Raw genomic sequence first — 27,828 nt, forward strand, 5'->3', positions numbered from 1 at the left:
AACAGGGTTTGATCTTTGGTTTCATTCTATAATACTGGACTTATTGTTCTACAAAGGTTTGAACTTTGAGAGTGTTTAAACAAGAGAGAAAAGTGTGAAAATGTGTGTATTTAGGGATTTTACAGCCTTTAAACATCTATAATAATTGTAAAATAAATAAAGCTGGCTATTTCACCTATCGCAGGTTATTTTTTAGAGCGTAACTCCCGCGATAAATGAGGGACCACGGTACATCAAATTAATGGCAGAATTTGAATGTGCTTGTGTTGCGAGACCCCACTGGTGTCGTGGCTGGTGTGATTCTGTTATAGGTTGCTCTCTAGTAATATACAGTGAGCTAAATAATTATTTGATTTCTCACTTGAATAGTTGCTAATTGTTATGGTAGAGACATAATATAAAACAGAATTCTGGAAGAAAAATACGCATTGCATAAAAGTTATTAATTGATTTGCATGTAAGCATGAGTATTTGATACCCAGGCAAAACATAACTTAGTGGAAAAAAAACTTTATTGGCAATTACAGCTGTTAGATGTTTCCTGTAGTTGGTCACCAGGTTTTCACACATCTCGGGAGGGATTTTGGCCAACTCCTCTTTACAAAAACTCTTTTAATCTTTTAGGTTTTGTCACTGGCATTTGGTCTCCACTGAAGTCTGGAGACTGGCTAGGCAACTCCATGACATTAATGTGCTCCTTTGTTTCCTTGGCAGTATGTTTAGATCATTGCCATGCTGGAGGACACACCCATGATCTATCCTCAATGTTGTGGCTGAGGGAAAGAAGTTCTTATCCAACTTACAAATTCAGCAGGGGATCAAATAATTATTTCCCCCACTGTAGGTTGTTTGAAATGTCAACATGGTGAAAGCCTTTGCTGCTGCATCCTGTTGCAAGATGATCTCTAATTACATGCCTACTTACATCTCTAATTACATTTCAGGGAAAAGTGATAAAAGGAGTCTTTTTTTTTTTGTTTTTTTTAATATAGCATCCTTGCAGCGTCTTTCTGTTATCTTTAGTAACTAAAGACTTAATTCATGGTCACCCCTTAAGTAATCTATGTGTTTTCTCTTGTGAAAATGTCAAAGCCTTAAAATGTCAAATGCATTGTAATGTATCACTGTTTCCATGCAAATTGTAAATGGCTGAAGAAGTAATGTGTTTTCTCACTGGTTGCATTCATATATATGGTTTATGACTGTTTCCCGCTTTTCTGTCTTCCACCAGCAACCACTGAAACACTTTGGCTATAGATAAAGGAAATTACTTTCACAGAGATAAAATGATGATCAGATCGAAGACCTTACCATTTGAATACCACATAGAACTTCATTTATATTTCTTTACAAGGTGGGGACTGTAAATGTATTGCTGACACACACAGACGTAGATCCTGCCACCTACACCTCCTGTACACCACTCAGTGGGTGTTGGATCCTGAGGGCCACCTGGCCACCTACCTTACTGCACTGATGAATAAAACAACAGCCACTTGGAGCTGTGTGTGTGTGTGTGTGTGTGTGTGTGTGTGTGTGTGTGTGTGTGTGTGTGTGTGTGTGTCTGTATGGCAAGCTTCTGCTGACGTGCTGGCTTTTAAATGAACTCCTCTGGCTGGCTCTTTGGCTTGCAACCTGATTTAAGTGTCTGCATGCATATACGATAACCTGAGAAGCAGCAGTAAATGACCACTGTCAGAAGAAAGCCAGACTCATCCACTTGGCATCATTCATCTTTCACATGCCTTTGCACTGCGACTAAGGCAGGTCAACTAAACATCGTGCTATTATTTTTGTTTTTGTTTTTTTCTGACTGGAAGGTCCACACTACTACTTCAAAGTGTGATTTCTAATGATCAGCGTCTTTCACTACATTTTGTACTGAATAGTTTTAGACCTCAGCCACAAGACCTTAAGACCTGTTGCTGGAGGTTACTGGCTGATGCTAGGTGAAATCGACTGTAAGCAGGGTGCTGGACCAAAACCCTCCTTGTGTTTGCTGCATTTGCTTGTATTTTGGACGAAGACAGCGACTTGTCTGCAAACACTCTCTAACTACTTGTTTGAGTGGTAGTAAAAGTTAAGAAGGTGGAACGCAAACCACCTTGACCTGAGAACATTCACCTTCAAAGTAAAGACTGTGCGTCACCCCGCTGAGCGTTTCTCCAGCCAACTTTGACTTTGAAGGCGAATAGGCTGTACTTTTAAGTTTCACAACCACTTGGGTAATAAAAGTAGTATTTTATTGTTTGCAGGGAATTTGGCATGTATCTTACAAACTACTGTGACAACCTGCTAGTTACCAAAATGATGGCAAAGAAACTACTCACCAAGCGGTTGTGGAATATACACTTTTCCCTAGTGACCGATATTTGCCAGGGGATCGTTAATTAGCTTCCTAGGCCTGTGTGACTGAGGCCTTATTGAGTCATTTTACGCAATAAGGTAAAATGACTTAACGTTGCAGATACTCAAAAAGTTGATTCTATTTATCTGAACGTAGTGCTTCCAGATGATGTCCAGATGAACATAAACAACTTTTTGAGAATTCCTTACTTTGAGCATTCATCAAGACACTTGGCAGATACCTTTTGCAACTTTTTTTGCAAAGCTCTAAACACATTTTTAGCTATGCACTTTCTAGTTTCACAGTTAAGTTAGCAGAAGCTGCAAGCACAAGGTTAATGATTGCAACGATCTATAGACACAATCTTGAGAAGCAGAGTAGGAATAATGAGTGTACTGTAAGAGACGGTGGGCGAAAAGGAGGACAAGAACAACACCACGAACAGTAATTTAAGTTGAAATTGTGTGGGTATGATAGACCATACCTTGCTTAATGGAATTACATCTTTTTTAACAAAAACAACGTCTCATTTCTTCTAATAGTAAATATGCCATGTAGATTTATTTTGTAAACTGTATGATGACCACATGAGGGTGAAAGTGCTGAACATTTTTTTGGAGTTACTGTGTGTGTGATCTGAAAATTATTTTCTCTTGAGCATTGGAAACTGTTTTGATGCAGTTGTTGGTTGTTACTCATTCACTCAGGTTTTGTGAATGACAACTGAAAACAGTTTTTTCTTTTATATTTTGATAGTTTTGAGAAATGGCTGAAAGGTTTCAAGAAACATCTTTTAAATTGTAAAAAAATGGTAAAACATTTGTCTTCAGGTTAGATTTTTTTTTTTTTTAAATTACGGGTTTTTCAAGCCATTTAAGCCTTGATCTCTGCACACGGCTTTTGACAGCAAACTTTATTACTTGACTGCCTGAAAAAATGTCAAGGGCTTATGTACTCAGCTTCAAAATTCCTTGAAACTTGCTCACTCAGTTTTTTTTCATGGAAACCAGGCCTTTTCATTAATTCTAATCAAATGTGGATCCCACAAAAGTGATCCTAGAAGTGCATTTTATATTTAAATATGCTTTACAAACTCTGTTCTTCTTTTATAATGGCTTTTTAAGTTAATTATTTGGATAGATAACATTAGATCAAATATTGTAATATAAATGTGAATTACAGCTGAAGCAGAGAATGTCACTTTAATTGACCATAAAAAATATCAGATGGTTCATCATTGATCAATTAGATCATTGACCCCCTGCCTTTCTTTAAGTTACAATAAGGAAACTGTTTGCCAAAGTGAAATATTACATTGTTCTGGTTGCATAAATACTGTGAACATGCATGTAAAAATTCTAATGTTGCTTTTATGGTCATATTAGTGAGTTATTGTTCTGGAAAATGTATTAGATGTTTCTGTGAGTTCTCTATGTGTCATTCTAAGTTTTCTTAAATTCTCAAGAAAGGTACAGAACATTTCAATAAGATCCCACGTAGAATTCCCAAAGCAGGTGATTTGTACTACAGTCTTTCTCTAACTTTAATCTTTGCTGAATTTCCAAACCTCAAAAACGCAGAAGGAATTTCTCAGTTGATGAATGAGAAGTGCATCAAGATTCTGCTTGTTCAGAACGACGCCACCGCTTTGGCAGCCATCCATCATGTAGCTACAAACACTGACGTGTTATCGCTGTAATGAATATCTAACATCAGGATTCATTAGGAGTTGATTATAACCACTTAAACCTACACGGAAACGCAGACTGGCAGGTTAATTTTTGCATGTATGAAGAGTATGTGTGTGCACGTGTCCAAATATGTCAGTGTTTTTGTTTCTAGCATGCTTGTGCAACCGCGAGGATTGCCCATTGCTAATAGGTTTATAGATAGAGGAGCTTTATTATGCTCTTTATGACTTTTTAACTGACTCACAGCTCACTGTTGAGCATATATGTGTGTGTGTGCATTTGCATGAGTGTGAGTATTAGTAGTGAATATGAGCAAGCTGAGTGCAGGTTTGCAACAGAAGGTATTCCGTGGGGGTGGTAGTGTACTGAGAAGAGGCCTTGAGGGAATGAGGGCTCGAGAGATAGGTGGTGGGAGAGAGAGCATGACAGAGGGATAGTGATGGGCGGAGGAGAGAAAATGTGTTTCATCAGAGAGAGAGAGAGAGATAAAAGGATAGGCAGCGAGACAGAAAAAAGAATGATGGAGTGAAAATGAGGAAAACAAAAGTGGTACTAACTCTGCTCCACGCTGTGTGTGGGCAGATAGAGTGGCAGTAATGAAGAACAATATAGTAAGACAAAGTAAATGAAAAAGAAAAAACAGATCACTCATTTATGAAGCAAATATACACCTGATACTACCATTGCGGTTCTGAAATCCAACCTAATTTTGGACTACAAATGTAGTCTCATGTTACTGTTCTGTGTTGTGATTATCCCCCTGCTGAACCACCTACATCGGTCTGTCATTAACTTACAAAGAAAGGCATATAGCGGTTATAAAAAGTAAGTGCCCCAACTCAGTACATGAATGAAAGCAGGGAGTCCACGACTATTACAAAATAGCCGTGGAAGAGAAATGTGGGGAATGGTTTGTTGCTGTAGCTAACTGGATCTGTTCAGCGGCTTGTGTATGATGGGCTGAATGAGAAATAAGTAACTTGCAGTAAGTAATGATATGCTAATAAGCCATGTTTTCATTCTGTTATGCTAGTTAGCCATACGGAGCAGTTAATCCTTCATTAACACATGTTCTTAGAACGTTTATTTTAAGCATTAATTACAAATAGGTCAGAATAATGAAGTACGGTTTTCCTTTATGATGTAATCATAATCAAGCGATCACATCTGTTATATACTCTTTTTTTTCTTGTTCATCCATTTTAATGACTTGAGGTATAAACTAAAATGTGGATTTAGGAAATGATTACAGATCTACTTGATGATATCCTCGTGAATTGCAGGATTGAGGACCCAAATGGAGACACAAAAGATTCACTGACAAACAAAAGACAAACCTTTATTTCAGCTGATGGAAACTTGATAATATAAAGTTCACCAGGACAGTGAAGAAAATTCAAAACTGAACCACAGCAATGATTGAAGACCCTAAGATAAACACGTAGGCAAAATAGCACTATCTGTATGTGAAAGGGTAGTCAGAGAGTTAGACACAGGAGGGTAATAAGATGCAGGTGGAGATAGTAAAAGACAATGAAAATGGAGTAAAAGTAAAACTATACACAAGACACTAGAGACAAATGAAAATAGAACGAGAAGACAGTAACTAAACAGGGAAATGGAGACAGATGAATAGACTTTGACAATTAACTTGAACTTGAACCCAAATCCAGACACAAAAAATGGACTGAAAAACAAAAGCAAAGCTGATGGAAACTTCACAATATGAATTTCACCAGGACAATGAACAGAATTCAAAACTGACTGGTGAAACACAGCATGGATAATACACACTGAGATGAGGACTGAGGGAAGACAGCACAATTTATAGACAAAAGGGTAATCAGGGAAATAGACACAGGAGGATAACAAAGGTAGATTGACAACAACATAGAAGGGAAAGGAAAGCTAAACATGAGGCACTAGAAACAAATGGCTACCAAAATACAACAGAAAGTAAAAACCAAACAGGGAAATAGAAACACTTGCATAAACTTAACCTAGGAGACCCGACAAATGAGGATAAGACAGGAAACACTGAGGAAACAAATTAAACTCTATAACTAGGACTAAATTATAACAAGAGTAAAGGCTCCCAAAATACTCAAGAATAAATCAAAATCACAACCTAACCCAGAAACAAAACTAAGAACACCTTATTAGGTGTGTATTCACAAGCAGGAAATAAACCTCAAAAAACACAAAGGCAAATCTGAGATCATGACAGTTCTGCTTTGGAGTTTGTTTTTCATTTTCATTTATATTAGTGTTGCTTTTAGAACGAGTGCTTTCTTTCACTGAAAACATTCATGTTCCTATTCTTGCGTGCATTCATGTAGCCCGACTAGTATTTAAGTGCTTAAGCAGAAGAGAAACGTTGTGGCAGCATAACCAAGGACAGGAAAAGAGTACTACTTAGTTATTGAAGTGCTTGTGTAATGATAAACAGAACTCAAAAATCTGTAGAGGACAAAGAGAGGACATGAGGTTGTGAGGAAAAACAAGTGGGGAAGATGACAAAATGGATAAGACGGGGGATGTGAGAGGAAGAACAGAAAGATAAGTGACGAGAGAAGGGCCAGAGGATGGCAGGTGATGACAGGGAAAAAAAATCATGTATGTTAGATGACATAGATGACAAGTATGTGATGGAGGGATAAAGATTAGGCTGGGTGAAAAGAAGGAGAAGCAGAGAGGCTATGTGAATTAGAGAGAACTGTGAAGGAGTGAAGTGAAGTAGAGGAAAATGCTGGAGAGAAAAAGAGACAAAGGGGTGGAGAGTTTAGAAGTTTTGAAATTGTAACTATAGGGAATTGGGACGAGGATAGAGTTTGATAGCGTGAGGTTGAAGAAGACTACGGCAGGAATATAAATGTCAGAAGATGCTGAAGACATGCAGTTTGCTGGGGAAGGAGGGCAAGAGAGGGCGGATTGTATAAAATCCATCCTTCCTTGAAATATAATATGACATTTATGATGTGTACAAATCTGGAGCCTCTTACCAGCGCTTCAGGCAAAATCCTCCCAAATGTTCAGCATTAATCAGGAGGGTGAGCTTTAAAGACTCAAGGTGCTCAAGTAGACCGGCTTCGTGCGTTAAAAGCAGATATGAACGTTAAATTCAGATGTTTTTTGATACCTGTTTTTATTACCATTTCTTTCAAGTCCCTTACGGTCTCTCTTACACTTTCCTTTTAAACACATTTCCTTCATTTTTGTTTGTTCATTTTTGTTGTTGTTTGTAATTCATCAGTATCAAATACTGAAAAAAGTCTTCCACAAAAAACAAGCCAGCTTTGTGTAAGTTTTATTTATTTGGTTGTTAAAGGGTTAATATTTTCATATGCTGATGATGTCAAGGTTTGCTTGTTATATTCCAGTTGAGTTTGATTTTTAATATAGCGTGAATGAATTGCTGTTTGGTACCTAACCTTTGGTTGTTGGATATTACCACCATTCAAATGTGCCTGCAAGGCTTTTGCTTCATTATGACAATGCTGCAAAAGAAAGTAAAGAGAGAATCGTGCCTTTCTCAATAGAGGACATATCTTTCAGAGTTTTCTGTTGTATTTGAAAACATGGCTTCTTGATTCTAGGAAACATAATCACCTGCAATACTGCATACTGTTTGGCAAAGTAGGAACAGCAGAGATAAGTACACTAGGATTTTGTGTTGTTTTGCTTTGCTTTGTTTTAAAGGAAATACCGAAAGTTATTTTTGGCCAAGTTTGACAGCCCTTGTTGGAAAAATAGAATATGTGATTTGTTTTAAATGATGCAGGAAACATCTGAATTATTGATTCGGTAATAAGAAAGCCTCTGTCTGCCTGCTACACACAAAGACATATACACATTTTTAAGTACATCGAGTCTTTTTAAGCCAGGCCAGATTTACTTGGATTAGATGTCACACACTGCATCACATTGAAATAAGAAGGGGGGGGGGACAAGAGTGATAATGAGAGCAGAGAGAAGAGATAGTTAGGGAAATATGAGGAGGGAAGCAAGCAAGGAAACATGGGGTAGAGAGCACCAAAAATGGAGGAAGGTTGAGCTAAATAAGGAGTACAAAATGGAAAACAGCTTGAAAGGGAATGTAGGCATGACAAAGCATGATAGAAAGGCAGAGGACAAAGAACAAAGAGAAAGAGAATTAGGGAAATTGGCTAAAAGAATGTTGAAAAGAGACAGACCTAAGGAAAAGTATAAATGTGAGAGATTGTGAGGTGGAGAGGAAATGAGCAAGTTAGGATAGTTGACAAAGAAAGGGAATCTTTTCAACAGGTAAAGCTCCAAATCAGGAAGTAGGAAGGCAATAATCCAATATTTGGATCAATTATCAGTCTGATTTTGGCTCAGAAAGCTGGATTGGCCATGAGTATTTTATGCTTACTATGCCAGCAACTGTGCACCAGTTGCTAGAGGGAGAGCTATCATAGCATGGTAGGTAACAGCAGTTTGGACGTAACTCATGCTGTGAGGCAAACAGCGTTTCTTTTATGTCTGTAAAAGTTTTGAAAAGCCCCAATGACAACACTTGTCCCTCTCACTCTCATTATGGAAGCTTTTATTGTGCTTACAGTAACATAGCATGTTGTTATTTGTTCAATATTATTTTGCCTCATCTGTATCCTACTCCATACATTTGTCTGTGAGGAGGTGCACTCACGTGGTTGCTGGAGATGTTTGCAAGTTGCTAGGTGAAATCAGTAGCAAAATGTGTGCTGCACCAAAACGTTTTTGTGATTGTGGCAGTCATTGTAGTTTGCATAGAAGGCCGGGCAAGGTAAGGCAAGGCAAGTTTATTTATATAGCACAATTCAACAACAAGGTGATTCAAAGTGCTTTACAGAGACATTAAAAAAACAAAAACAAATAAAAAGCATGATTTAAAATTGATTAAAAAAAAAAAAAACAGTAGATAAAATCAGAACAGTAGATAAAATCAGTAGTTGAAATGTAAGTTTTGAAATTTAAGCTTAAAAGTGTGGATTTGGTGTTTTATTCAAATGCAGCTGAGAATAGGTGAGTCTTCAACCTGGATTTAAATAAACTGAGTGTTTCAGCTGATCTGAGGCTTTCTGGGAGTTTGTTCCAGATATATGGAGCATAAAAGCTGAATGCAGCTTCGCCGTGTCTGGCAGTCAGCTTAAGTGGTGCCTCACCACTGTAGCCAACATGTTTGGGAAAGGCATAACTTTTAGTTTGAATGTTCTCCGTTTTACAGCTTGTCTTACTTTTCAAATCTTTCATACGAACTGCAGGCAGTCTGCTAGCAACTAAAGCAATCTATTTGAGTTTTTACGTGCAGCACTGTACACGTATAGATCTGTGTGATTGGAACTTTAGAAACTTTATCAATTTCATTCTGCCTAACATCACCCTCTAGTAACCACTCCCCAACTGGTTGAGGAATACACATTTTCCCTTGTGACCAGTGGTTGCCAGATGGCCTCTGTGATTGGGGCCAGAGTAATTTCACACTCAGGTCACAATTAATACAAGAAATGGATCAGTGCAAGTTTTGTCCACATGCTGATATGATAGATAAGAAGGAGAAGATAGACACATTATCAAACAGAGCTATCATTTCACAGTAGCTGTCAAGGGTATACACAGGTACACTGAAGATACACCTTAGGTCATTCAAGTGGTACATTGCTATCACTCTAATTATCATTTACTTATAACTTGGCTTGGGCTTCAGTATATTTTCATAACTGGCTCACAGCCACCTACTCTACTGTTTCCAGATCCCTGGCAATGCTGGCCAGACAGGAGCTGAGTCAGCTGTTGTTTGGAAATCAGCTGGACCTTGCCAAAAAACAGTCCAGAGCTGACTTAAAGAGAAACACAAAACAAATGTTGCTGTCAGTTTTCTGTCCTTTGCATTCCTGGTTGCACACCAAGGGATATGAATTTAAATGTATCTCAGATGAGCTAGTTATTTCACCTAATGCTTAATGAATGAAGACACACAACAAATGTTCCACCTACTAAAAGTATATTCATATGTGTGGGAGGAAGCAAAGCCTTGGGTATCAACAGTAGGTCTCTACAAAGGAAGCAGTAAGGCAAAGGTCTGTCTAGATTAGAAGGGGAAAAGGTAAGACAGGGACAGAGACGTGGCAAAGAAAACGGTGACCTTGGCACAGCTTTGTGTGACAGTTTGACAAAGAACTGGCGTGCTGCTGAACTACAAATTCTGCTGGCTGCTCGCCTCCTTAACGATGGAGCAAATTAATTTACGTGCCTATAATGAAAGAAGTGAAGGAGGAGGGAAGCAGGGAGGAGAGATGAAAAAAGTAGGAGAACGAAAGATTTTTCTTGCACAAACCAGGTTACTTGGGAGATTTGTCCATGAATGCACAAGGGGATAGACGGCAATCGGAGGCATCCCTCTGACATATAGTCAAGCACGCACACACACAGTTTGCTTCCATATTTCATTTAATTGTGCACACATGCTAGATATGGTCAGAGTAACCTACTGCACATGCACAACCCTGATAACAAAGTAACCATGTTTCTGGGAATACTTGAACACAATAGACCCTGTATCTAGCAAAACTACATGAGAATTGTGTATGTGAGTATATTCTAGTGTGAGGTCATATGATAAATATTAGAGCTGTTTTTATATCTGTTCCTGTCATACTCCACTGGCCTGCTCTGGTCACCAGTGACCATTAATTCTTTGTCCTCCTCCCTTTCCTTTCTTACACACGCACACACCTACACACACTTACACATTAATTCTATACTCCCTTTCAGCTCTCACATCACTGCTGTAAATAACAGTGTGTTTGTGTGTTTCGCACACGTGTGTTTGTGTGCGAGTGTATTTTAGGACATTTGACACTGTAGGACCATAACCTCTGCCGTTCATCGCCATCATCACTCAGCACTGCCGCTACCTTGCTTTCATCATCACATTGAGCCGGAAACACTTAAGTCTAGCCTTGTCACAAATCAGTAATACATCATGTGATTTATGCTTTGACGTGTGTTTGTGTGTGTGTGTGTGTGTGTGTGTGTATTCCTACACATTATCCTTGTCAGGGTTCCTGTCACATTACTGTCATCAGCTGCAGTTTCAACAACAGGTGTGTGTTTGTTCGAGAGACAAAGGAATGATATTTCAGGTATTTCTTCAGTGCCCCGTTTCGAGTCGTCCTTAAGAAAAGAAGAGAATCAGATAGAGGCATGTGGTGATAGGGAGAGAAAAGAACAAGGGGGAGCTTTACAGTAGTAAAAAGCTTGAATGGATGAGCGTAAAAGGCCAGGAGGCAGGTGTAAAAACTAAGTGAGGTGGGAATGGATTTTCCAAAGCAGCATAGATGGCATTGTGAGTCTCTCCACCAATTATTATTATGTCAGAGTCACACTACTGCCTGGAATACTGTGAATTTTGGTCCATAGGTATTGTTCCTCAGTTGAAGATTATTGACTCTGGTAGCCGAGACGTTTCCTGTTGCACCACGACAACACTTATCTCTCCTTTTAAAAACAAAAATTCAATTCAGCTCTTTGTGTACATATTGCAAATGTTTATGGTTCTCGCACACGGCATCTCACTAAACCAGATTGAGTTATACATATACGATTTTACACAGAATGAACAGTAATCCCTTTGTTTTTCAAAAAGCAAACCCATTTTTCTTTGATAAGCAGCATTTTATGTTGTATAGTGCTAATTAAGCACATTAAATGTTAATAAAGGTTATCATGCCTACATAGTAAATTGCAGTGGTTCCATTGCACTCTACAGCACAGCATCACACAGCTGCAACTGCTAGCGTGGGTGTAGACTCTTAGCCTTGTTAAAAATCTTAAAAAAAAAAAAAATTAACCTCTAGATAAACTTCTGTTGTGCAAACCAGATAATTATGCAGATAAATATGCATGCGTGATTACACAATGATGGCAATAAAGCTGATATTAAAGCCCACATACTGACTAATGATCATCCTTTGATCTTTCACAAACACACACACACACATATATATCTATATCTCTATATCTATATCTCTATATCTATATCTATATCTATATCTCTATATCTATATCTATATCTATATCTATATCTCTATATCTATATCTCTATATCTATATCTATATCTCTATATCTATATCTATATCTCTATATCTATATCTATATCTATATCTATATATCTATATCTATATCTCTATATCTATCTCTCTCTCTCTCTCTCTATACATATATATATATATATATATATATGTATATATATATATATATATATATATATATATATATATATATATATATATATATATATATATATATATATATATGATGATGATTGAGTGTGTGTATCAAGATTTTGTTACTTTCAAATCACAAGGAGAAATTGACCAAATATGAACATGTAGATGCTGCTTTGTTTGTTAACTGCATATATTTATAGTGAATAAAAAGAGAGGACATGTAAAAGCGAACATTACTGAGATTCCAACAGATATTGGCTGGGGCAAAAGAAAAGACTATTCTAACTTATTTGTGGCTTCGTGTGACAACACATTCCCCTCTTTTTTCTTTTACCTCTAGCATAACTCATCCATCCCAGTGGGTTGTTTGGCAGTAAGTAGATAAACAAGTTATTTATTACCTCTTTATCAATGTAAACAAACTAGGAAATGAATACTAAACACTTAAACATTGGATGACATTTGATCGATACTTCCTGACCAAAACACTTTAAGTTTTTGAATCCTACATCACTAGAAATTGACCACTGTTGCTGATAATGCTGTTGACGTCGAAGGCATGGTTGGGGAAAAATGTTGATGATTTAGTACTTCTGCTCACATGCTGTATATGTGTGTGTGTATGTGTGTGTCTGCCCTTGAGGCATCTGTGTAAAGCAAGATTCAGTACTTTTATATCCTGGCTTGCTGATTTATGCTGTGACGTCTGCCTTTGCACTCACAATCACATTACTGGAAGGGAGGAAGAGCCAGGGCCCTGTGTGTTGTTTGTGTGTGTGCATGTCTGTGTGTGTGTGTCCGTGTTTGCTAATCAGCATGCAGTAATGCTGTTGTTCCAAAATAGCTGACAGTGAACAGCAGACATTTACCAATCGTCCGTTCTCATCTCTTGTCTTGTGCTTTCTTCTTGTGAAAAGTTAATTATTTTTTAATATGTACACATTAAAGATGGTAATAGTTGGGAGATTCCAAAATAGTTTGATTAGTGTTGGAGTTCAGAAGCCTCAAAAGGTTCATGCTACTCTTCAATCATTAGGAACAACAGGAGCCAAGTTTAGCTTTAGTGAAATAAAGGTGAGAAAGAGTCAGCAAACTGTAGTGTGTTTATTTTCCAGACTTAACTCCGATTCTTTGTTCACATTTTACCTTGGACTTTCATGCCCCCCTGCAGTGACTCTATGCCCCAGAAAGGGGGCCCATCCACAGCTTGAGAACCACAGCCTTAAGGCATAAAAGCATGTTTAAAACACATTTGGATGAAGATTCAAATCTGCTTCACAGACCAAGGACATTTTTTTTCATTATCACCTACATTTTTTTCTCATCTCCCTTTCTGCATGCACACTGGGTCTCGATTAAAGAGTGTTATTTTCAGTCACATGCACGTAGCTAATATATCACCGTACAGGTGTAGCAGCTTTGATAGAGAAATGATATAGGCGATAACAGAAGAAAGAAAAGTGACATGGAAAAAATACTACAATACGGTGTCTTCTTCTCCATTTCAATATCTTTTTGTTACCATTGTGGTCACTAGATCCCAAAATGCATTGCTGGTGTGATAAAGGAAATACACACTTTACAAGGAAACAAACCATATGCAAAGAGAGTGGTGTATGATGCAGTAAAGCTTTTAACATATGCCTGGGAGCAGGTTACTATGGAAACATCCTTGTAGAAACCTAGATTAAAGGAGCCATTTACTGTTCCCTCTGCATGTTTGTAAAAAAAAAAAAAAGACAAAAAAAAATTATAAAACTTTATCCACAAAGCAAAACACACAGAAAGCCATAAATCAGCTTACTAATGTCAAACATTTCGATGTGCTTTTGTCCTCTAGACATATAACCTTTACAGTGTCATGGTTCCAGTTTAAAATCTGTACCAATCCTCTCCCAGCAGTGTCATCTTCAAACTGATTGGGACCTTATTCAAAATTTATCACTAATGGAATAGTTAATGTCTTTGTTCTTCATTCTTTATCGCTTTGTCCAGGCCTGCTTGTCTCACCTCATCTATACTGCATGATTATAAAAACAACCAAGACTCAATCAGTTGCCTGGTATTTACAGTTGCCTAATGCTGAGGAATCAAGTGATTGAAGGATACATATTTAATGAGGCCTTTGACGCAGAGGCAGTTAACATATCATTCCTAACTGCATGTGGTTTTGAATGAGGTGTGCGTATAAAGGCTGTGCTGAAACGGATTGTCCTTCAGAAGTTGAGTTTAATCAAAACTTTGTTTAAACTGTTGCAGATGTGATAATATTTAGGGTTTTACGAATTTTGCTAGCCACATATCTTTTTCTAATTAAATGTATTGACAATTAAATTGTTGACAGTTTAACAGATTCCAGTAACCTAAAAAAGAGCATAAGAAAGAGATTTTTTAAACGATTAAACAGGCAAGTGGATTTCTAAAGCACAAGTACCAACTAATCTTATTGTAATAATGTAATACTGTATATGATTTCCTGGATGATTTATCCAAAGTACTGCAAAAAGACGGTGAAGTTTGGGCTCTCTGGGATTTAGTCCACAACCTTTGTGGTATTAACATCAGGCTATGCACAGCCAATTACAGATATAGTTTTCTAAATGTGGTACAAAACAGCCCTCAGCCAATGCAGCCTTCTTGGTTATTAATGGATTTTGCAACCTGTGTCTTACACACATGCACAGGCACACACATCCACACTATACAGTATGAGGCTTATTTTCTGGTCAATGAAATGCGGTTAGCAGTGCTTCACTGCGCTGGCTTACACAATTAGTGGCCCAGTGGATTCAGGGGATAAACTGGGTTGAATTGAGAGGCTAAAGAGAAGTAAAAGAAGAAAAAAAACATACGGTTAATTGTGTGTAACAGACCAAAGCATAGACTGAATCTCTGCTAGCCAGTCAACACCCCACGTTGCCTCATTTGTCTGTCTCAGCAGCACTGCAGGTTGACATTTATTTTTATGACTAATTTAGTATTCACTAGTGGAAACTTTATCTGCCACTACAGATACTAACACACACCAGTTCTTCTTCCATTTCCCCTTGTGGGGCAACTGTTTTGTCTGAGTCAGTGCCTTACACTAGGTAGTTTTTGACATTGGAATGAACATTCATGTAAGCCCATTAGTCCCTTCTTTTTCATGCAGGATGCCAGATCAGGGGCTAAATACTTAAAGTCTATATTTCTAGACTAATTTGAAGCTGATTTCATGAATGTGGGTAATATAATTGGTTAAATTTTGCTGCCTTTGGTTTCCAATACCAGTATTACAAGGCAGTTTAAAGAATGTAAATGAAGGAGATTCCCTGTAAACACATTACTAGCTATTTAGTGAGTAGTAGTGAGGTGGTTATATATTGGGGAACTCAAGCACAGGTGGAAAAGGCATCAGTGGTTTTTCTATAGGTAGGGTGAACACTAAATCCACTTGGATGGAATTATATTTTGAGGCATTTATTTGAAGAATTCCCTTTGTAGATTACATACTTCAGAATTCTGTAAAAATAACCCAAAAGATAATGCCTTTTTGTTTCTTTCCTTCTTCTTCTAATAGGTGCCATCTTTGATGAGTCAGCACGGAAAGATGATGAGGTGTTTCGCCTTGCTGTAGCGGATCTCAATTTAAACAACGAGATTTTGGAGACAGAGAAGATCACCATCTCTGTGGAGTTCGTTGATGGGAACAACCCTTTCCAGGCTGTGCAAGAAGGTAGGGAGATAATACTGTGTTGTAACATGTATGCATTGGACCAACAGGACTAATAGAATGTATCTGTTTCAAATTGAAATATGTTTTTCTTAAATATGTTGATGCATGCTCAGTCATCCAGGTAAGGAAATCCCCAAAAAGTTGATTCCGTTCATCTGGACGTAGAGTTTTCTCCCACTGTAAACGCTACGCCCAGATGAACAGAATCAACATTTTGGGGATTTTCTTAAATAGCTTTTCTTATATTGGCCTTATATAGGGATGGGTGTTATTCGGTGTTTGATTCACATATTCCAAGTTACACGTTTGCTTTAAATAGTTTTAAAAAAAAGGAATCATTTGTGTTTATTTTGATATCCCAGCTCCTTTTTTGATTTTCAAATAATCCTGTTTATGTAACACAGTTAAATACATGTATTAATTTCCATTTGATCCAATGCAGATATATTTAAAAATGTGTAAAATTTGCAGTATTTCTACAGACAATCTTGATCTTGTTATTAGTTTAAAATTGAAACACATAAGCATGCGGTGCTTTCACAGTCATTTCAGCATTTCCCTGACCTATTCTATCTTAAGAACATGAACTGATTCATGTGGGAAAAAATAAAGATGTGAAAAGTTGGCCAACTTTTAAAAATATTTTCTTTTTATTTTGCATTGCTGGCAGGCCTTTATGAGTTGACCTGCATCACAATCAGTTGAGGATATGAGTTTTTTTTCCCTCTCTCTTTTTTGTTTGGGTTTCCAGCCAGTTTATTTAATTAAAATCTAGTTTGTAGAAGAAATTGACTCTGGAATGTTCATATTTTTAATCAGTGGACATTCTGAATTATACAACTTTTTTTCATCCATGTGGGCATTTATATTTTAATATTACAAACTATGCCTGTCAGAGAGAGCTGCTGGTTCACAAGCCAAACCAACAGGCTTGATTTTAAATTGGAATTCAATATGAAAGAATCACGTATAACTAAGCTTAGTTTGACTTGTTGACTTATCACTGGTAGTAATAAGAAACAGGATTCAGTGAGGACTACTGGAGGTTTGTGCTTTTTATATGAACAGAAACATTTACAAAATTATTAAATCTGAGCATGTTTGCAGTGCATATACACTTTTCAAAAGTTGTTACTTTGTTTTCCTTCCAAAGAGTCAGATTTTCTTTTAATTTTTCAGAGTGGCCTTTCCAAGGACATCCTCAGAGGAATGCCTTCATTTTGTTTGTTAGTTTGTTTGTTAAGCCACCAAACACTGATCTATGAATCATTCAAGCATAAACATCTCTCCCAAGGGATGAACCAGTTTTGTATCTACCAGTCTTAAATTGTAACTTTGGACACTATGTTAGCAGCCTGTCACAGAAACCCATCATTTGTATAGTTGTTTTTGCTTTTTCTCTCTCCTTTCTTTAGTGCAATCTGTGAAGAATGCAAAAAAGAGATAGCAAGATAGTTTGACAGGCATAAAATGGTATTTTTGCACAAACAAGGTGATTCCGAAAGCGCTATTACTGTAGCCAAAAACTTGCCACATTTTGGTGTGCTGGATACCCTTAAAAAAATTAAGGAAACTGGACAAATGGAGGAGAGAAGTGGGAGACCTGCAAAATTATTTACCAGCAGAAAGATGGGATTTGATATATCTTTAAGAAATTATAATAACTTAAAAGCAATAACAAAACCTGACATAGGACCTGTATCCTGAAGCCTCATCAGAAATAGTCTCAATCAAGGGGAAACTGTCAAGAAGCCCTTTTTAAGGAAGGGAAACAGGGAGAAAAGGCTGAGGTATTCCAAATTAACCTCAGCAACTGAACATTATTCAAGCATTGTGGGATCATCTTGACAGAAAATGGTACAAAAATGTGCCAAGATCCAAAGACGAGCTTTGAATGTCCTTAAAGACTGGGGAACTATTCTTGAAGACTACTTTAAGAATTTATACGGAAGCTTGCCGAGGAGAATCCAGGCTTTGTGGAAGAATGAAGGTGGTCATACCAAATATTGACTTTTGAGCTTGTTAGAACTGTACACATGGTATTCCCATGTATGCATAAAAAGAAACAATATCCATCTTTTTACTAGCAAATGTATGGTTGCAAATTAGTTCATTTAGCTAGGATACAGATTTAGGATGCAGCTCTTGAAGGATCCTAAAGATATAAATGTATTTTAATTGGGCATTAAGAACAGAACTAAAATATATTGACCTGACTGCTTTGTAGCAGAACAATGGAGTCTGAAACCCAATTCTTTTGTTGGTTTACCTGCTGATCACATGCTTAAACTCCTAGCAGCAACCCTTGTTCTCACCAATGGGCTCTGTAGCACAACATAAATTAAGATAACCCAGAACATCATTAAAAATAAGCAGAGAGAGAAAGAATGTGTGGGTGTATTAATTGACAGTGCCACAGGGCATACATGAACAAACATACACAGTGAGTACACCATAACATCATGCAAGACGTGAACAAATAAACATATACATTAACTTTAAGCTGGGGCTGCTGGAGATACGAAACAAAAGAACCCAAGAATAGCTTTCTTTATAAACATTTACCTTAAACTTTCATTATTATTATTTAAAAATTCATCTTAAAGTCATCATCATTCTTTTTTAAACAGAAGGCATCGTTGCTTAATGAAGAGTGTTGTGAAAAATTACAGGATGTAATTTAATGATGTGGACACTCAGTTCAGCTAAGCAACTTTGAATGACATGTTCACTTTATTGGTGTAAGCATTTGAATTCAGAAATATTGCAAATTACAAAATATAGGAATGAGGCAGAAGTACTGGCACTGCCTACATGACTAATGAGTCATCTGACAACAGGCTGTGTCACACACATTCTTTTCTACTACACTGTGTGAATTGCTAATCAGGACATTTGTCTAAATTGTCTAATAGTCATCCAAAAGCCTGTGCAATATAAATAAATTCGCATCTATTGTCTTCCTCTCAGGATGTAAGGATTATGTGATTTTAGAAATGTCGTGGTTGATTCACTCTTACAAACGTCTACTGTGTAGTACAAAATTCTTTCTATAGAACATGGAATTAACAAAATCCAACAATCAGGCTCGAGCAGATACAACTGCTGCACATATGGGCCAGTATCCATGATTTGGGAACCGTTATACTGAGTTCAAGTTTTTCACAGAGAAGCTCGTATTTTGGCACAAAGTGAAATGCAAAGACAAACTGATCGTCACACAAGCATCCATGTGCCTGTGATCGTTTTTGACTGGCGGGCTGCCTTAGAATAAACAGAGATTTGATCAAGGCACAATAATGAGCAGACACGAAAGAAACAAACAGGGATCTAACATTTTGTTGTAAACCATGTTGCACCCGTGTTTATGCCCTTTTAGTTTATTTGCTTTGTCTGATACTTGTGCATGCATTGTATTCGTATTTATATTTGAAATATACCTTAGAGTACACACAGCTGACTGTGATTAATTTGTAGTTTTGTTAAATTTACATAGATTGTAATTGGGATGAGGTTCAGCCCTTCCCCGTGACCCTTTATTCTACCAGCAGAAGAAGGTCAGTTAAGAAATTGCAGTAATTACATATTTAAAAGTGAATTCAGAGTGATCAAATGCATAAAGCTTTTTAATATTGCACTACAAAATTACTACTGATGATTTGCATTAATTAGTATTCCTTCTTTCAGTATTGGATCCCTTTTTTATTGATTAAAGAAAACAGGTGAAGAGGAGGGTAGAATGGGTTCAAAGTTAGAAACGTGAATAAAACAGAATCACTGTTCTCACTGCTTTGCAGTTTTTTTTAAATTGACTTTAGAGATTTAAAAAAAGAAAGGGGAAAAAGCCCTGAATGGATTTCTAAGTTCTGACAGTTTTCATGTTAGGACTTTGAATCCCTTCCGTGATTTAATTAACTGATAATCAAATACAAAGAGCCCTATTATCAACATCCATTCACACACTTAAGTAAGAGCACACACACATAAAACATTATATTAGCTTTGGTGAAACAGAAAAGGGAAAAACAGAGAATACATCTGTGGGCTTGTTTGCATTTCACTCAAAACAGGCAGCAGGATTAATGCCCATAGCAAACAATGGTGGCCAAACTGTAAGTGTATCTCCATTTTAGAGATTCCCTCAGGGGAGTTTGTGTGGATGCATTGTATGTGCATGAGTGCATGTGCACTCGTGTACCTCTAAGAGCCTTGTTAAAGCTGTTGCTTTGATATAAAGGTCTACAGTGATGTTTGGTACTCAGGCTGTAATTCTTTGAAGTTCCAACCTTAGTCATTCCATTAGCTGGGCTCTACGTGCGTGTTTCTGCATTTATTTCTTCCTTATTTATTTCAGTGAAACTGAGCAGCTTGAATCTCAAGTGTCTTATTTAGAATATTAGAACCGTGTGAAATAAAGACAGTGACTAAAGAGAGATGTGACAGCGCTCCAGGAGACTGCATTTGAATGCTTGCTCTTTGACCGGGCACACTAAGCCACCAGCATGCTTCTGAATCCTCCAATACATGTCTTTATTTGTCCTTTAGTGTTGCTGATAGTGCACATTTTGCATTGAAGACTAAGTTAAATTGATCTTTTAAAATTTGGAATCTAATGATTACTGATTAATAACTATTTTGCTTCTGTCTCTCTGTCGCTCTCTCTTTTTCCCTACTTTCATTTGTACTGGCTCCTACAGGCCTCAGAGCCCATCAGTGTGTTGATCAGTCTGTCCAAACTTGTGGGCACTGCAAAAAATAAAAAAATCTTCGCAGTCTTTCTGTTTCTCTGGTACTGAGCATACTGCCTGTCATTTCTCTGCCAGTCAGCCTATTCTTCTTCTGTTTGCCCGGCTGTTAGTGTAGCTGTGGCTGCTGAACTTGTCTATCAGCCTATTTGTCTGGTTAAGTAGTGACATGGTCGACCTTGCCATTGCCTGTTTCTCACGTACTATAATTTAAATGGATTGGTGGCAATTTAAGTAGATTAAAAGCAGTGAATTACACTGCTTCAAACAGAAGTACTATTTAACTATGAGTTTTCTCTGTTATAAACCTTATAAGCTACAATTAGCACATTTTCAGAAATTACTTATATGCATTTCACTTATCTTTTTGCTAACTTACAGTCCACTAATGAAAAATATTGGAATTTGTTGCCATATAAATTCAACATTTAGTGGCCCTAAATTGGCTTTTCATGAGGGATTTCTAAAGATAATTGACAATAAATGTCAAAACCTACTGCAGTCAGAAGTATGAACAGCAGCGTAAACAACATGTCGTCTTTAAGGGCTAGATTTACATACATGAGCGTGGCAATTTGCACCTCGCCTTTCAGTCACTTTATGGCGCCAGTCTAAGTGTAATTAGCACCAGATTTGCAAAGGTAGTAGCTCATTATGCAGTCAGCACTTGGGACTCTCTCTAAGACACATTATGTGTCTGAAGCAGAGGCTGGTGGATGCAGTTCAGTAGAGGGATTAGTTGGAGATCACCAAGCTAAAAACAAAGTCATGATGTAATAATGCTGTAGGGCAGAAGGTTCAGCAGAATCTCAGATGTTTCACATCTCAGTGGAAGTGATAGGTTAAAGAAGCCAGGTTTATGATCAAAAGAAGCAATTTGCCAGATTTTACTGATATGTAAGATTTATAAACAAAACAAGTTCAGGTCCATGCTCTGCATCTCTTCTGTCTTTTGTATTATTAGAGACTTAGACTTAGACTTAGAGCTTTTTATTGTCATTGTGCAGTTTCTTGCACAGCAAAATTGGGTAGCTGGACCACAAAGGTGCTAAAGTAAGAAGAAGAGAAACCAATATACAACGAAGGCGGAAAAAAAATAAATAATTAAATAAATAGAATAAAATACAAAGCAGTGTATATGTATACATATGTGAGTGGAACTATATACATGGTGTATGTGTAGGAAACATTGAAACAGACTGGGACCAAAATAATTGCACTTGAGCCAAAAATATTGCACAGAACATGGAAAGACTGAGATATTGCACATAGATGATCAACAGCAGTGTCAGGGTGGATGTGTTGGGGAAGTCTTTACACACTCTTAGTTTTCATTAATAGTTCTGACAGCCCACGGGAAGAAGCTGTTCTTTAGTCTGTTGGTTTTGCACCTGATGGATCTGAGCCTTTTTCCAGAGGGCAGGATGTTGAAGAGGTGGTGGTTAGGATGGAGGTGGTCCTTTATAATTGCCCTGGCTCTGGAGAGACATCTTGAGCAATTGATACAATTGTATTATGTATCAATCATATATATACAATTTGGTTGATTTATTATCTTCATTTTTTATGCATAAAGAAATATCACAAAATGCACCTCTTAGTCATTAGAGATTTCAGGTAGTTTAATTGAGTAATTTATTTTTCAAAGGTGTGACAAATTCTGTGACCCACAAATCTAGGAAAGTAAATCAGTGTCATATTTACAAACAGAATTTCCATGTTCTTGTACATAAATAGAGTCTACTATTAAAAAGGACTAAAAATATGTGTCTGTGAAGGTTCTCAGTCATCCAGGTCATCGTAGTCTAAGGAGCTTGGAAAGAAAACCGTCTGGACTTCTGTAAGTTGCTTGAAGACTTTTCAGAGTCTTCTCTAAGCACGACACCCTAGTATACTTCAGACCCAGCCACACACTCAGACAAAAACTGGTTCATCCCAAAGACAGAACTACTAAACACAAACTTAACAATGTAGTATGTGCTGTACAGTGTAGCGAGAAATGCTTAGACCTCTACATTGGAGAGATCAAACAGCCACTTCATAAAAGCATGGCACAACATAGAAGAGCCACCTCCACGGGACAAGACTCAGCAGTCCATCTGCATCTAAAGGACAAAGGTCACTCTTTCAAGGATGCCAATGTTCACATTGTGGACAGAGAAGACAGATGGTTTGAAAGAGGAGTGAAAGAAGCCATCTCTGTCCACTTTGAATGACCATCTTTGAACAGACCCGGTTTACGACACCAACTATCTGCCATCTATAATCCAGTTTTGAGATCCCTTCCCATCCTGGGCCTTTTGACCTCAGGAAATCACATGATAGAGTGTGGCTAGGTTTCACAGCGGGTTCACCCGAAACCTTGGCTGATTATGACCTACACCTGTTTTCACACCTTGGCTCATGTGATTAGGTAGAGGATCATTAGGGGGTCTATTGTCCCTCTTGGGGGAACACTCCCATAGGGCTTAAATCTGTGACTCTCTACCATTTGACCCTAGAACTGAAGAAGCTTTTCAGATGAGAGGAGAAACGTCTTCAAGAAACCAGACGCTTTTCTTTCCAAGCTCCTTAGACGACTAAAAATATGGTTTATGTTAGTTTGTTTCCATAGAGAGTGAATTCAGTTTGTTTTTTTTTTACTGCTACTAACTCCAAGATACAGGTTGATAATACATGTCAAAGTCACAGCAAATACATAAGATAATATAAACCACAGTAGAGTGTGCCTGCTAATTTTAATTGAGAGACCACCACATATATGTCTAAATCTGCATCTGTGCCACAGTACATCTGAACTGCTGAAAGTAATCTCTAAGCCATAAAGGATAAGAACTGTTACAGCAAAGTGAGTTACAGAAAAATGGCACATGTCAGTATCTGCATCTCTAAAACTGTAGACCATTCTACAAAAGAGCTGTCCAAAAAGATTTGAGTCTCATAGAAAATTATGTCTTTGAATGATTTATTCAGATGATTTACTGCTCCCTTTGCCTGATGGCCGTGTATGTGTGTGTGTGTGTGTGTGTGTGTGTGTGTGTGTGTGTGTGTGTGTGTGTGTGTGTGTGTGTGTGATTGTACAGAATTGTGTCAGAAGTGTGCAAGTGGCTTGGATTTAATCACACACTTTCCTCCCTTTTGCCATCCTGTGTGGCACTTAATTGTGGGTCTGCTCCTGTCACTTATATTCACATTTCACTCCCTACCCGATATCTCTAATTTCTATAGTCCATCCACACTAGACACTAGTTGTGGAACAGGTGGAGCTTTCAGTGGGGTGGGTTATTTGTATGTGTGTGTGTGTGTGTGTGTGTGTGTATGCATGTCAGCCTACCCGTTCACGTCTCTATCGATTAAAGCAATGAGAATCACCTAATTGGATAACAGTCTATGGAAAAGTGGGGGGTGAGGAAATGGAAAGCAGGAGGAGACCACAGGAGGGAGGGAACTCAATAGTTGTCTCAGCTTATTTTTCATCTCAGCTTAGTCTTGACACACAGAGCACACAGCTGCATTTGCATGCACACTGCCACACACTGTGATTTAGGGGAAAGAAAGCAAACAAATATCAAACTAACAAACAAAAAGAAACATAAAAATATTGTACCTTTTCTAGAAGGTGTGCAGAATTATGACAGAGCTTGCCAGCATCACTGGCTGATAACTAAATCATTTAGATAATTGAATCACTAATATTTAACGCTAAATACTGTAATAGCTAATTATTTTTATTTTATGTATAGAATGACTAATCTCATCACATGACTGCAAATGATCCCTCAATTATTCTCACAGCGCAGTAGACTCAGTATAGCATGTTAGCTGCTCTAAATATATGAGAAAATCTCCTCACTTCCCAATATCTCGAATGTTTTCCTAGAAGTCAAAATTCCCAAGCAATTCCCATGTTTTGTTTGCTGACACTTTGAAATTATTCATAAAGCAAAAGTCCTGAACATTCATTCCATTGTTGTTGTTTTTTGCCTTTCTTTGTTTGATATTTTTTAGTTGATTGCGCATTGATTTTCTTTCAGTTTCGGACTGTTGAACAAACAAAAAGCTATTTGGCAATGTCACAACAGAGCTTTTAATTAATTATCTGACAATTTACACAACAGCAGATCCTGCCATACTTTTTACAATCTTTTTACATTAGTGTTCTTTTTAAAAATTGCATTTATTGTACCGTCAATCGGTTCTCAGACAGATCAGCACCATGGACAGTGCCAAACCTCACACATTACCTTTTAGGCTTGCCTTGGACTTATGAAAAAATAGGCTACAAGCAATGAAAGGTTGCAGACACTAATGCAGTTGCTTCAAAGTGTATTTGCTTCAACACTTGCACATATAGAATTAGCTTTAAAATGACAGTGTCTACATATTTCTCCATCAGTCTACATTGAATAATAAAATATTTTGCGCTATGTATTATTTTGCACATGTATCTAGAGTATGACTAAAGTAGACTGGAGCCTGGTCAAAATGAACAAGCCTTGGACACCCCGCTACATGTCCATGAGAAAAAATAAATAAATAAATAAATGTGGCAAAAGTCTAGAGTAAATCGGGGCAACTGTGTAAAACTATGATTCTTCATGAGAACACAGTGGCTTCCAAAACTAACTAAGAAGAAGAAAGAATTGAATAGAATAGAATGGAAAAGAACTGAATAGAATAATCCTTTAATTGTCCCACAAGGGGAAATTTGGGTATAACAGCAGCAAGAAAGACACATATACAAACAAACAATACACAAGACACAGAACAGAAACATACACAATTTTTACATACTTAGATCAAGGACAATGGTTACCAAAAACAGAGTACTGTACCGTTATTAAATTAAATAAAATTAAATAAATTTTATTTAATTTAATAACGGTACAGTACTCTGTTTTTGGGCAAAAATCTGTTTTTGGGCAGAAATGGGCAAAGCAGAGAAAGAATGAAGGGTTTTGATTAGGGATGGGTACCGGTGTCCGGTGCCATGATGGCACCGGTTCTGACATAAACGGTAGTAACCAGACCGAAAAGCAGCGCACATTTCGGTGCTTTATTTCGGTGCTTTTTTTTCTTTTCTTGAGATGTCATACACTTTGGATTCTAGCCAATCATTTTACCTTTACAAGGATAGTAGGCGGGCCCAGGTACGTACATTCTTTTAGAGCAGAGCTACAGATTAAAAATGCCCAAGGCGAAGCGCTCAAAAGTCTGGCTGTACTTCACAGCAAAAGATGCAAACTCAGCAGCCTGCAACAAGTGCTTTAAGCCCGGTAGCCGGTAGCCGGTAGCCATATGATTATCAGCAGTTACCACGCCTACCTAGCCGCATCAGAGTCGTTTTCCGTCAACAACCTCCATTTTAGACCCACCTATAGACACGTGACTGGACAGACGTCACATGCAGTAAATTTGGGCCAACGTGGGTTTTGGCCTTGGAACGTCTGATTGGTTGAATTAACGTGAACGTGGCATCGTTACTGTGACTCTATTGGCTCAAACAATTAAAAAGAGGTGTCAATCATGCAAATTGACCAAAAGAAACCAAAGTTACAGCCCCTCAGAGTTTAAAGGGCCAGAGGCCAATTAAGCGCTCCATAGCAGAAAAGGCCCATTACCATGTAAATGTATGGTTAATTCTTCAAAAACGTATTTTTTAAAAAAGCATTTTTAGGCATGTTAATAAAATTAATTAATGTCTGCTCTTAAATACCTAAAAAATTCAACTGGCATGGTGTCCAATTGTGTGCCAGAATTGGACATTTTTGTACAACGTCTGGATATTCATGTATTGACAGCGCTGTAATTTTTCACTGTTTCACTTTAAAAACATAAATCTTTGCACAGATGATGTTTATATGTTGTTACGGTTCTTATCATTTTGCAGAAAAAAAGAGACTGCTAAAAATAAAAACATGAGAGGTTTTTGGACGAAGTTTGTGTTCTCCATTCTTTAAGCACCGGTTCGAGCACCGTTTAAGCACCGGCACCGTTTCAAAAGTACCTATTTGGCACCGGTATCGGATAAAACCTAAACGATACCCATCCCTAGTTTTGATAGAGGTGACCAAGTATGCAGAGATAGAACCTGTGCAAAGAACAGCCATGTTAGAACACTGTCTTGTTGTTGTAGTGGTGCTTGACACAAAAAGACTTTTCATTATAAAGCATTTAACAACTGACGTAGTCATTTAACAAGCCTTTCTTAAGAACTCAGACACCATGTGGGAAGGATTCTCTGCTCTGATAAGTAAAATATAACGATGTTTGGCAGAACTCCAGGCATTATGTCTGACATGCACCAGAGACTGCTCATTACCTCACTGATATCATCACTAAAGTCAAACATGATGGTGGTGATAGCATCATTCTGTAAAATTCCTTCCCAGTGGCAAGGATAAGGAAAATGGTCAAAATTTCATTTGCTTGCATGCAAATATTCTTGAAGAAAGCCAGCTCCAGAACACAAACAGTCCAAGATTGGGGCGTCAGTTAACCTCTAAAGTGAAGTTAAGTGATTTTTATAACACATTTAAAACAACAGGAGAACCAAAATATGCTTTCCAAACAGATTCATTTATTTTCTGGGTTGCCAGAAAAAAAAAAGAAATTACAAAACATAGAACTCTCATAAGTATAATGAAGCAGTTCAGCAGTGAACAAAAAACATGCAGCTCCAACAGTGAGGTCAGCGTGAGTCAGGATGAGTCTTTGACTGTCAGGGTAATGGACTAATGGGCAAAAAGTCAATTTCATTAATTTAAAAGGAATTAAAGTGAAACATCCCTAAATGACCTTGCATCTTTTTTTTTGTTACATCTTAACTTTCACATGATGTGAGTCTGTTTTCATTAAAAACACCACCAAGAGTTCTACGTTGTATAAATGAATTCTTGCATGAATCTTATTTGGTTCTTGTTGGATTTTTGGTTCCATTGCAAAGATTAAAAATCTGATTAAACTTGGGATATGGTGGTTTCTGGGTAGAGAATAGCAAGATACATGACATGAACATTTATATGCAATCACATTTACAAGCTTTTACATAGTTCACAATCCCAATGTTGTTTAGCCTAAAAGATCATGGCAGTCTTT

At 37.5% G+C, this 27,828-nt stretch overlaps 1 protein-coding gene across 5 annotated transcripts in view; it reads left to right on the top strand.

Annotated features, from left to right (window-relative positions):
• grid2 (glutamate receptor, ionotropic, delta 2) overlaps positions 1-27,828 on the top strand; it is a 520,752-nt gene that overhangs the window by 74,149 nt on the left and 418,775 nt on the right. For all 5 annotated transcript variants that reach the window (XR_010095293.1, XR_010095292.1, XM_063489804.1 and 2 more), the window contains exon 2: positions 15,830-15,985. Coding sequence is in view for 3 of the 5 variants with exons in the window: in XM_063489804.1 (XP_063345874.1) it covers positions 15,830-15,985 (156 nt within the window). In the remaining 2 variants the exon portion in view is untranslated. The remainder of the gene's footprint in view (positions 1-15,829; positions 15,986-27,828) is intronic.

This window comes from Pelmatolapia mariae, linkage group LG12, assembly GCF_036321145.2.
Source record: "Pelmatolapia mariae isolate MD_Pm_ZW linkage group LG12, Pm_UMD_F_2, whole genome shotgun sequence".
NCBI classification, from domain to species: Eukaryota; Metazoa; Chordata; class Actinopteri; order Cichliformes; family Cichlidae; genus Pelmatolapia; species Pelmatolapia mariae.